General features: G+C 35.2%; 2 protein-coding genes across 6 annotated transcripts; one reads left to right on the forward strand and one right to left on the reverse strand.

Annotated features, from left to right (window-relative positions):
• Positions 1 to 34: 34 nt before the first annotated feature.
• Positions 35 to 8,333, reverse strand: LOC117159421 (peptide transporter family 1). Of its 2 annotated transcripts, XM_033339246.2 has the most exons (10): positions 8,233 to 8,333; positions 7,049 to 7,089; positions 3,809 to 3,887; positions 3,428 to 3,656; positions 2,928 to 3,202; positions 2,759 to 2,841; positions 2,256 to 2,669; positions 1,870 to 2,101; positions 1,221 to 1,807; positions 35 to 934 (listed from the first exon to the last, which is right to left on the reverse strand). In XM_033339246.2, the coding sequence occupies exons 1-10, from the start codon at positions 8,267 to 8,269 to the stop codon at positions 764 to 766; spliced, it is 2,148 nt and encodes a 715-aa protein (XP_033195137.1). In that variant the 5' UTR covers positions 8,270 to 8,333; the 3' UTR covers positions 35 to 763. The 2 variants fall into 2 exon arrangements, with proteins under 2 accessions (XP_033195137.1, XP_033195138.1); XM_033339247.2 differs by lacking the exons at positions 7,049 to 7,089; positions 8,233 to 8,333 and adding an exon at positions 5,127 to 5,401.
• Positions 5,567 to 12,012, forward strand: elgi (E3 ubiquitin-protein ligase NRDP1 elgi). Of its 4 annotated transcripts, none has more exons than XM_076623504.1 (5): positions 5,567 to 5,805; positions 6,214 to 6,366; positions 9,374 to 9,522; positions 9,972 to 10,577; positions 10,648 to 12,012. In XM_076623504.1, the coding sequence occupies exons 3-5, from the start codon at positions 9,433 to 9,435 to the stop codon at positions 10,915 to 10,917; spliced, it is 966 nt and encodes a 321-aa protein (XP_076479619.1). In that variant the 5' UTR covers positions 5,567 to 5,805; positions 6,214 to 6,366; positions 9,374 to 9,432; the 3' UTR covers positions 10,918 to 12,012. The 4 variants fall into 4 exon arrangements, with proteins under 4 accessions (XP_076479619.1, XP_076479622.1, XP_033195066.1 ...); XM_076623507.1 differs by having other exon boundaries at positions 6,254 to 6,366; XM_033339175.2 differs by having other exon boundaries at positions 5,567 to 6,366; positions 9,990 to 10,577.
• The last annotated feature ends 151 nt before the right edge of the window (positions 12,013 to 12,163 follow it).

The raw sequence follows: 12,163 nt of genomic DNA on the forward strand, positions 1-12,163 counted from the left end.
AGCGGATAAATCGTTATCAAACGATGATCGAATGTTTAGAAAAATATGTACATTTATTCATAGGTTTATGTACAAGTTTCACAAGTGTCGCGAAAATAAGTCGCGCAGAAAATATGATACGAATATTTGTATGTAGTAGATTTTTATGCTATCTCGAAACTTGAGACTTGAATCTTTGCGGTATAATAAATACTATAAGCGACATAGGCTAATACGTTCGGCTAATTAATAGCTATCTTTTATAAAACATCGTTACCTTTTACGTCATATAAAGCTCCATTTCGTTTCTACGAATATAAAAATTATAATTTTCTATCACTTATGTAAAGAAATTATTGGAATTAGTCGAGTGGAAGTAATTTATTTTACGCGAAAACGATACAAAAGAATTATTCGTTGTACTTTTCGTATTTTATGAGAAACAATTTGCCAACTCGTGATCTGAAATTTTCTTTCTATTTTTCAGGAAAACATTCTCTTACCTTTCAGGTAGGATAGAAATCGACGTAAAAGATACGCGCCGTTCGCAGTGATTATGTACAAATCTTGCGATCGATGCATACTTTAGATCTTAGAGACTAAGAAAACATTCACGATGTTAAGTCTGAACTCGCAATGTAATTGTCCTAAAACGTCGCAGTTACGTACGTACATACATGCATATACATGCACATGTGTGTATACATATATGTACTTACTCACAAGTACTTGAGACGCAGAAGTCGTAAAGTGTAAAGCGTACACGTAGTTTCACAACGATAGATCACTTCTCATCTTGATGATAAGATGCATTAAATGCTCCAGTTTCTTGGCTCATTTGAATGGTTTCTTCGGTAATTTCGCCTTCGTCTACGTACTTGTAAAATTTCGCCATTACAGCGAAAATAATTATATCGATGAACATTAATCCCGCGAACAAAAGGAATTCATAAGCCTAAATAACAAGAACAAAGAAAATATTATGTTGGATATTGGAAAGAATTTTAGTAGGTATCGAGGTTAAGGTAGTGTAACTTTTCGAGAAGTTTAATGTTGTGGACGTTGAATAATGCATGATTCGTAGTGACCGTAACGCAAAAGCGATTGGGTAATCACGACTGTCGCCGATCTGGCCTTGAATCGTTTAAAAAACTCTAGTATCGAGTACACGTACGTTTGTTTTTACCAAGGGCTGATGCATAGGCGCATTTAAACATAAAATTATGTCAACTCGTACTTACCTGACGATCGAAAATCGAGATTTCCGCCACAATGACTACAATGAGATTGCCAAAAGCTACTGTCAACAGCCAAGAAGCCTGTAAAAGGGACTTCATACTGGCAGGGGCTTGCGTGAATGCAAACTCTAAGCCAGTCACCGAGAACATGACTTCGCCCATCGTGAGAATAACATATTGAGGAATCAACCACAATATATGCATGGAATTTGGTTCGGTTACAGTTACAACGTTAGCCATCGGTTTTTCTCCAATAACAGATCCGACCACCGTGTAAACTCCACCAAGTTTGAGACGTACGTCTTTCTTTACTAATGTACCGTTCAAATGAATATCGTATGTGTCAGGTTTGAGTTCAGCTAGCCTGGTTTCCTGAAGCGAAGTACCATTTATCTTGAATTCAAAGACTGTTGCGTCGCCCTTCATAAATTTCAGAGAGACAGGGTCCCACGATGAATTTACGTAGACGAGCCCGCGTATCAAAGGTTCGCCAGAGGTCGATTTATCCACCGAATCCGTGTAACTATAAAGTTCATTTCTCTGCGTTACAACGTAAGAAGTCGCATTGCCTTCGGGTAACACGATCGTTCCTAAAAATACACACGATCGTTAAATATCGTTAAATAAATCATACGAAAGAACTTTAATATACCAGCTGTTTCATTGAATTTCGTGATATCGGCTCTATTGCATTTTGAAAAATCTGCCCTATACCGCCATACTGCTTCGCCACTCGCTTCGATATACTTGTCTTCCCACATATCCATACTTTCGAGGACAAAAGATAATTCAGGATTATGCGTCGTTATAGTTACGGGACAATCCAGAGTATTGAAAAGGCGCAATTGTGCGAAATTTTTCGAAGGCAAAACCGGATACGTTTTCTGCAAGTAAAACGAAAGTAAAAAGAGAGCGTTCAACGTGAATTAAGATATTCCTCGTAAAATTATTTGAACGTAACTAGAGATACTATCGTATTTTGTATGCCGCAATGGGGCATTGTACGTCGTGCTGCTTATTTTTAATTTAACCACGTACCTCGAGCTGAAATTCAACCATGGCCGCTACTACGAACGACAAAGAAGCTAAGAAACCGCCGATAGACAAGATTCTCAGCGGAGTTCGTAAGCCGATCTTCCTCATAAGAGGATAGAGACAAGTCTCGAACAAAGGTATAAAGGCGAGCACCAAAAAAGGATTGAACACTTGCATCTGATCTGGTTGAAGCAGGAAGTTTCCGATTTCGCCGGTCATTCGGGTTGCTTGAAACGTCCATCGAGAGCCTTGCTGATCGAAAAGTGCCCAAAATATCGGTATCGGGATAAACAATTTCATCACCTGCAGGGCTGCTTTAATATCGTTTATCAGTGATTTATCGTACTTGTCATCCGCATACTCGAGCCAATTCTCCCTTTTCTCATTCTTTGACGTAAACTTTTTGTAGACAGCGTACTGAAATTTCAAACACGAATCTCACGTATTCGAAAATCTGAATTATGCCTGAATTAGTCGGTTTTAAATAGAAACATGGTTGAACTTACAGAAACGCACTTAGAAACATTCAAAACGACGTTGCCCGTCGGCTTGGTTATTCTGTACAAAGGTTTCCCAAGGAGGAATATCACTGAAACAGAAGATTCGGGATGATCGAACAGTTTCGTCGTTTTAGGATCGTTCACATTTTCGTATACGACTGTTCTCGGAACTTACCGACGGATAACGTCATAAGAACGGCTGGCACAAAAAATGCCAGAGAATAACAGGTATTTTCGCCGAAACACGTGACCTCGCTACGAAGCACGGGCGTGAGGAAGCTCGAGATCAGAGATCCGAAGTTGATAGAAAAGTAAAACAGGGAGAAGAATGTGGACAAGTATCGCTCCTGTAGCGGTAGTATGAATTGATCGCCGCCGAATGCAGCCACGCAAGGTTTTATACCGCCTGTGCCAAGGGCTATAAGGAGTAGGCCAAGCAATGAAAATTCTCTGCAAAGTTACACGTTTGACAAACGTAATTAGACCTCGATCGATGTTTGATATAGTACTTCATTGACTCGCTACTTATTTAAAACAGAGAAAACGTTGAATATTAAGATAACACAGATGATAATCTACAGAGACAAAGACAACGATTTAATCGGTCGATCCGTTTGGAACAATTAACGATAGAGATTAAGACATTAAAACATTAAAACGAAATATTAATCTTACCTAGGAGGTATATGTAATGGGGGCGCAGCGCTTAAAGATAGCAGAAGTTGGCCTAGAGCATAAATGATACTCAAGTATAAGATGGTGTGAAATTTTCCCATTAAGGAATCCGCCAGCATCGCTCCGAATATAGGGAAAAAGTATACGAACATCGTGAACACATGATATATGACGGTAGATGCGTTATCGTTGTAGTTTAATTGATTCCTTAGATAAAGCGTCAGTACAGCTAAATAAAAGAATTGTTTAATATTACACGATATTCACGGACTAACGTATAAGATCGTATAAATACTTTTCCGACTAAAACAATTAATACGTAAATTAAGCGCCAACAGGAAAAAATACCAAAAACTTTATCGCTATTGCATTTCTACATACTACGCATTCCATAGAAAGAGAATCTCTCGCAGAATTCATTGGACACGATAAAAAATATCGACTTGGGATACGTCAGCTTCTGCAAAATTACAAAAAAATTATATTATAAAATCTGATCTGTGCGAATCGAGTTGGAAGAACCGGATGCGAAACGAACGCTAGTAGCACGTTTCGCGTGACTCGATTAATTTCGTTATCATCACTGCTGATTGAAAGGAATTATTCCTTGTTGTAAATACAATAGATTGTGTCGTAAAATGCGAAGGCCACGCACGATTCGCAGAATTATATACAGCGATTTACGCTATCGGTACTATTTGGCTTAAACGCTGGCATTCAATGACCAGTTTCACCAGTAACGGATACATCGTTTTGTTACATATGAGTTCCGTACCAACGTATAATCGAGTATGTAAAATGTAAATTCTTATTAAAAAAATATATTCAATTAAATATATGCCAAAGAAAGCCACAAAACGGACGTCTTTTTTTACTTATTGAAAAGTTTGCTTTACTGGATCTAACCGAGTTTTAACAGGACAATTGGAAGTGATAAGAAGTTAACTACTTTTTTAATGAATTGCGACTTCAAATTAGACGCGACGAACGACTCGCACTTAGATTAGATTTGTCGTTATCCTTTTACAAGGAAAAAGAAAAACTAACTTAATCAATTGGCGAAAAAAACAATACGTTCGATAATGAAAATAAATGTTACGTTAACAACAATGACTTAGCCAGTTTAATTTTCATTAATCGCGCTAGTTTACGCACTACATAAGATAAAGGAAATTCTTGAAGATTTGTGTCATTACGATAACATTGATAAGAGGACCGCGAATTCTGAATTGCGAAAATACGTATTCCATATACTGTAGTCACGCCAGTAGTATCGCTTACTTGTACTCATTGTTGAATAACCGATAACATCTATTACTATCTTTATTATTCGTAACATATTATGCATCGGAAACTATGTGGCTGATAAAAATGTTATAGCAAACTATATAAATCTTTCTACGTTGTTTCGTTATATTAACGATTTTCTATGTACTAATGAAAAGTATTAATGAAAAGAGCAAGTTTCTTTTTCACAAGGTTACAAAAGGTTACATATGGTTTAATACTAGTGCGAAAAATATCGCGGAGAGTGATCCAAGTAAAACTGCAATTTATTCAACGGTCGATATGTTGCTTCATCGTCAAATTTCTATCAATTCCAGTCAACTCGTTAAAACTATATCAACTATATCTTCTATATATAAATCCTCGTAATCTTGTCGAAATAAAATAAGCAATATTCACGTAAAATTTCTACCTTCGCTTTCTCCTCCTTCTCAGTAGTCATCGTGATGGTCGAGTTAATGATCTACGTTAACTACGTGAATTCTGCTAAAATTTGAACGAGACACTCGAGTAAGTTTTACGCTCAAATAGCATATTGAGACACGTTACATGACAGCCGAAGAATTCTGGAAAGCAGTATCGATCGAAAACACCTTTCCATTCGCGAGGGACACGAATCACAGTGTGTAGATCACCAGTGAACCGTGATACCTAGATCGATATTTCTCAGCACGATCAACGTACGACGCGGTTGGTAGTTGAAGCTGCACTGTTGATTTTGTCGCGTATCTACAATATGTAGGCACTACGATTAAGTCCGACGATGGCATTGACGAACATTGTTAGGTAGTGGTATACTCGCCGTCTCGCATACTTGGAACAATGTGAAAGTCTTCTCTTGATGCGCGGTTAACATCTTACGCTACACCTTAACGGTATCGCGTACAAATAACATTTCCAACGAAACACTGCAATGGTACATTTATTTTCGCAAACTTGTTAGAACAGTGACAGGAAACGTCGTAAGAGGAATAACAGCAAGCACGACGTACGCAATTTTTTATTACCATCGAGCATTAAACGGCTACGTTGTGAACTAATTATATATAAAACGTTGATTTATTAAAACATTTATCCACTACTACGCATCGGTAAGATATCATTAATTGGATAGATTAAATGCTTAATCTTCTTTATCGTATGGTAAAGTAAAAGAAGTTTTTCGTGTAATACGTCAAACTAAGGAACGCGCAACAACAGCAGTATTAGCGCAAAAACGGCGTAAGACAATTTTTTCCAACGTCTGATTTTCATTCTTCGAGATAAACGATAAATAAAAAGTGATCTATACGTTTAAACGTAAATTTAATTATCAAGATTACTAATCAGCGATATCTCGACCGAGAAACAATTATACACTTTTGCTACTTTAGGCGATAACAACGAGTTTCTTAGGAATTTAAGTAAGAAAAATACTTAAATTAACGAATTTTGACGGACGGAAGGCAAACGTTTCGATACAAAAGAAAAGTGAAATCTGATCTCGATTTCTGTTTAAGATACCATGACATTATTTCACTAAACTGGTCCATTTTGCAGAGGCGTGTCTCACGATATTGGACAAGTTTATCTCGCGATGCGTTTACTTTAAAGTCACAATCCCCGTCATTGACCGACATTATGCCAAGTTCTTTTCTTCGAATAAAGTACTGGTAAGTAACGGTTAAACGTAATGTTTTGCCACAAAGGAATTTTAATTCTCTGTGATATCCCTCCCTATATGTATAAAGTTCAATTAACTCGGTGAAAGTATTCGCAGTTGGGCAAGTGTACATAATTTACGCGCAGATTATTCTTAGTCCTTGCCGATTTTATTACTTAAGTGATTTTTCGTATTGCCGGTGAAACAGAACACGAAGCACGGTTTCCGAAGAACGGGTTTATCGCTTAAGGAAATTCCCACTTAAACTTGCGTTTCCGTTTTTCAATGTTACGCAAAGGTGATCACTGGTACACCACGCGAGTGAAAGCGTAATAATAACAATCGATCGACACAATGTACGTCGTCGGAATTTGAATATAACCTGCTGGTTAATTAAGACGAATCGTATAATCTATCGTTAGGACCATTGAGCAATCGAGCATCCTAATTTACCGCGACCCGATTTTATCTTCTATTGTATAACAAACGAATTGTACAAAAGTAATTAGGTATTAACTTTGAATTATAGATAATTGTGGTCTACTAAATACTGACGATTTATCATGGGTATAAATCGGTGATTCGTAACGATATTCAATTATATCGTTAATTCATCACTATACTATATCAAATAGGAAGATGATACTTTTATCGTTTCTCGATGTCGATAAGCAACAACATTCGATATTTACCTTTTGATTTTCCTCCGTGTTACTCTCATTGTCCGGATAATCTGAAAACCATAAATGGTGGAACAAAATAAAGTTGATAACACTCGTACGACACAATTACACGTTTCTTCTACTACCCATCCCGATTTCAGCGTACCACCATTCACGTGCGTTTCTAGCTGTATCCATTTATTTTTCCCAGCAAAAATTATCCTTTTGCTGGTATTTCTTTTTCCATTTCATCTACTCTCTTTCAATTTCAATAATCTGATAGCGTAATTCCCCCTACAGTTACTCGTTTTATAACACGTCGTCCTTCGCGTGTAGAAGTGAAGTTTCTACCACTGCGGACGACACTTCTTGAAAATCGCATTTTTTAATACGACGATGCAACAACTTTATACGTAAATAATGTTGACACTTTGACGCACATTGAATTTAATTAAACAAGCAGAAAGGATCGAAGGATCGCCTTCGGAGAGAATCGATCATCCACTTGTTAACATTTTGCGTTACGTCGATTTAACGAGATTTAAATACTGCTTATTGTTAGCATATCGCGAACAACGCCAATGAAATATAATCTGTTATACCAATCTGTTATATTAATATTTAAGGGCCGCTGTAGTAATTTATCGTTCTCGAATTGGGTCACGCTTTAATCAAACATTCAACCAAATCAAAAGTAAAACGATTTGACCTAGGTTGTCCTGTCAAATATTGCATTACGGCTTGTCAATTGTTTCATAATTTTGAGGAAAATATAACTACATATGTAACATGTTTAATTCAAGGTGGAAAAATTTAATTCATAATCAAATTCATGATCGAATTTTATCATCATATTTTCTACATATTCATACAATATAATTAAACAACACTCGAGTCAGTTTTTAATTAGACCGCGTACTTGAGCTATCGAAGTTTAAATTGCTTCGATATGTATAAGTTGGATATATTTTTTTTACTACTTACTCGATGGGTGCAGAAACGTTTAGACGTTAAAATTAAACTGCTGTCATTCCAAAAATTAAATTAGATTCAAATAAATCTAGGACATTTTTGTAATTTGCGCCCTTAAGAGTGATCTCTTTTCTTTTTTTTTTTTTTTTTTTCAGAAAAAAGATTCAAGCTAATTGTATTTAGCAATTTATGGAATAATATCGAAGATAAACAAACAGATTTTCAAAATGTGAACCAAATACCTTGTATCTCCTTGATAGAGCGTTTCCTCTCGCCCATGTCTGCTTCGCGATTTCTTAAAGCGAACCTGTTCCTACGCTCTTAACTGCAATACTGATCCGCTTTTCCAATTCTGTTATCTCTTTGCGACTATCTGGCCTTATCAATCAAAATATACACGCTAATGATTAATTCTGGAAGCATTTATCATGTTCGATAGAATCGAAATTTTTTAAGATACAAATGTGCTTTATAAATTTCACAAATTAGATTCTTCGTGTCTAGAAAAAAGACGCGATAAAGTATGGATAGTAATGAATATGATACAACGTATAAATGATTTATTTCCTGTTTAATCAAAATATTTAATAACGTATAAGTAGATTGCCGATTCATTGAGATAATTTGGAATCTCATTGTAGATAATAAGAAATATCATAGGATTAAAGCGCGCGACTGAAAAATGACCACTTCAAAGCTGTAATATATTATATCTATAATCATTATATATCATTATGTATTAACCTACACTTGCGAAGATTTTGTACGTTAATTGTACGTTATCAGGAATATTTTATTTGCAGATAAGCGTAAATTACCTTCTGATAGAAATCTTTCAAAAAATAACGGGGATGTGTTCAACTTATGAAGCGCGATGCAATGTACCTAAATAAAATCCGAGAACATAATCAATTATAATCTGAGATTTTTCATTTTTTATTTTAATTACAATTATAATGTCTTGTTATGTCATGTTGTATAACAAAATTCATTATGTGAAATAAGTTAATGTTTGTTCGATTTTATAAGATTTAATAAATTCATAATCTTGCATTACTCGCTATTTCTTACGATTAATTTAATCATTCAAACTGTGAACCTCGAAATTTGCCGCATTGAAAAAGCGAGTTTGCTTCTGTGACCGAATGAAAGGTTCGATCCAGCTCTATGGTGATTTATAATAATGATTAATCGTATATCGTGAAATCATCAAATTTCAGGCAAATAAAACAAATAAAATATGCACTGATACTGTGATACATTTACATTAATTGCAAGCGACTATTGTCATGTTGCGCGATGCTTGTGGAAAGTAACGGTATACTTCTGAAGCTTTCACATCGTACGCCATCGAATTTCTGATTCTGGATTCTGGATCCACAGTTTTACAGGAGAGGCTCGTCGCTACATACAAAGACGAGTTACTGTACTTAGTTCACATTATGGGGTTCGATGTGAACCGCTTTCAGGGCGAAGTTGACGAGGAACTTGTTTGTCCGATATGCTCTGGTGTTCTGGAGGATCCTGTCCAGGTATTATTTCTGTTTCGTTCGTTTACGATAGAATGCTTCCAATAAGCAAACTTTTGCGTTTACGGAAAACTAACCTAACATTTCTGTCGTCTTTCTTTCATCTTTTTCATAATTATTCTCCTCTCCATTGTTTAGTACGACCATCTGATGATTGTTTTCACACACCGTATTATTTACAACGATCGAGTAAATGGAAAGTATTCCTTAAAGTTTGATATTTTATAATATCAGTCATTTGTATTTTTTGTAATTTTCGTTCTGTCAAAGTGTTTATAACTGTTATCAGTTTCGGATCGTTTCCGTTTTTCTTTTAACGAATAAGATTAACATATATAATGATATTTTGTAAATTTTTGTAAGTGTTTAGGACATTATTTAGTATTCATTATATATTTTTATATATAGTACTAAGTCTTACGAAGTGTGTAGTTTGGCTTAAAGACTGGTAGGTGAGCAATATGTTGCAGGCACCTGTATGTGAACATGCCTTTTGTCGTACATGCATTAATGAATGGATAAATAGACAGCCCACCTGTCCGTTGGATCGTACACCAATTACATCTGCTCAGCTTAGAGCAGTTCCAAGAATTCTTCGGAATCTGTTGGCCCGCCTTTGTATTAGTTGTGATAACATTATGTACGGATGTCAAGTAATAGTTAAGCTTGATAGTTTAGTGTCACACTTGGAGCAATGTGAATATAATCCCAAGAGACCGATGCTTTGTGAACAAGGATGTAGTCTTATTATTCCTAAAAATGAGCTAAAAGATCATAATTGTGTGAGAGAACTCAGAAATATTATACATTCGCAACAACAAAAGCTTGCCGATATGAAACGTGAATTAGGTGAACAACAACTTCAAATAAATGAACACAAGAGGGAAATACATCTTTTAAAAGACTTTATGAGAGCATTGAGAGTTTCAAATCCAGCAATGCGCGCTATCGCTGACCAAATGGAAAGAGACGAAGTTGTAAGATGGTCTGCTACCCTTCCTAGAGCAAGAGTAACAAGATGGGGAGGAATGATTTCCACCCCGGATGAACTGTTGCAGGTACTGTAACCCACAAATTAATGTTAATCAATCAATTCTGGTAAACGAATAAATGAACGTAATTTTGTAGACGATGATAAAGAGAACTTTATCGGAATATAATTGCCCGCCTCATGTGATCGACGAATTAATGGAAAATTGTCACGAAAGGAAATGGCCTCCAGGCTTAAACTCCCTTGAAACCAGACAGAATTCCAGAAGGCAATATGACAATTATGTTTGTAAAAGAGTCCCTGGTAAACAAGCAGTGTTAGTTCTTTATTGTGATAATACTCATATGCCGGAAGACATGATGGTTGAACCTGGACTAGTGATGATTTTTGCACATGGCATAGAATAAAATCTCATACCAATGTACTGTGCATGCCCAGATAATTTGATGTTCATCTATTCTGTTGTTTGTTATATTCACTGTGACTAACTTTCAAGGTGCATGGAATATCTTCGTACTTATGTGCAAATATTGGGATATTTGCATAATCCATCTTGCAATTACTGCAGGATATCTTTCAAAATGTACTGAAAAGAACAAACGACATGCCTTTTGTGATAAACAATTGTACAGACGCAATTGCCACATACAAAAATCTAATTGAATGTCTGGATCATTACACTGTGATATAATGTTTCATTGAGAATGTTCCTGAAATTGCATGATAAATAGTAAATCATTTTTAGTTATTCTAAGTAATCTCATGTACATTTCTACAAAATCGATTCTTTGTTTAACATCTGATAAACCAACTATTTGTCAACTATTTCAGGGAATTTTTTACATATATAGAAGTCTTTAAGTGTTTTATGATAATGCTTTAGACAAGTAAGAAACAAAAAGTATAGAAATTATCGATATGGTAATTGCTACTATTAAGATTTAAATGTGTTCTAAAAGATTAATATCAAATGTCAGAATGAAGAATAATTTCTTCTCTTCTCTCAACATTATTTATATGATTTTAATAAAACATCTAAAAGTGCGTACGATGAAATAAACATGCTATACAACGATCGCTTAAATAAATTATTATACTCTAAGCGAACACGGTCGTATACATATATCGTTTACAACTTACAAGATAAGAATGCTATTTTCACAGAATAATTCACAGATAATAGTTTAAACTAACGGTATACGATACTTAACAGTTTCGAATTTCCTCAGTATTGTTCTCTTTTGAAATTGATTTTGTAATAACCAGTGTATGAAGAGCATTCGATCCCTTAGCTATTTTTAAATAAATACATAATAAAATTTTAGCTTCTTGTCTTTGCACAAATATTTACAAAATAGGATAGTTATCTGCCATCAAATGTAAGACCTTTGTATAACTCGGCTTCTCATCTCGATGCGTTTATCTTCGATACAGCAAGAAATACTGCATATTTTACTTTGGACGTTTAACGTGTCAATCATGAGTTATGTTTTACATATAAATTCGTTTTACCCTCTATTTTACCCTCTATACATAACACATTTTCCAATAGCCTAAAAAACTTACGATTTTAATATATTGAGTAATACAAGTGATTAGCATATCCTTTAATAATTTTGTAATAAAACTTTCGATTTCCACGGAACCTTTCCT

Source organism: Bombus vancouverensis, chromosome 1 (genome assembly GCF_051014615.1).
Source record: "Bombus vancouverensis nearcticus chromosome 1, iyBomVanc1_principal, whole genome shotgun sequence".
In the NCBI taxonomy this organism is placed as follows: domain Eukaryota; kingdom Metazoa; phylum Arthropoda; class Insecta; order Hymenoptera; family Apidae; genus Bombus; species Bombus vancouverensis.

Coding starts and splice junctions, on each gene's coding strand:
- LOC117159421 (XM_033339246.2), bottom strand. CDS start 8,269: ATGGGCGAGAGGAAACGCTCTATCAAGGAGATACAAG. Junction 7,090..8,232: donor CTCTATCAAGGAGATACAAG/GTATTTGGTTCA, acceptor TATGGTTTTCAG/ATTATCCGGACAATGAGAGT. Junction 3,203..3,427: donor CCATTACATATACCTCCTAG/GTAAGATTAATA, acceptor GTAACTTTGCAG/AGAATTTTCATTGCTTGGCC.
- elgi (XM_076623504.1), top strand. CDS start 9,433: ATGGGGTTCGATGTGAACCGCTTTCAGGGCGAAGTTGACGAGGAACTT. Junction 9,523..9,971: donor TTCTGGAGGATCCTGTCCAG/GTATTATTTCTG, acceptor AAAGACTGGTAG/GTGAGCAATATGTTGCAGGC. Junction 10,578..10,647: donor CCCCGGATGAACTGTTGCAG/GTACTGTAACCC, acceptor GTAATTTTGTAG/ACGATGATAAAGAGAACTTT.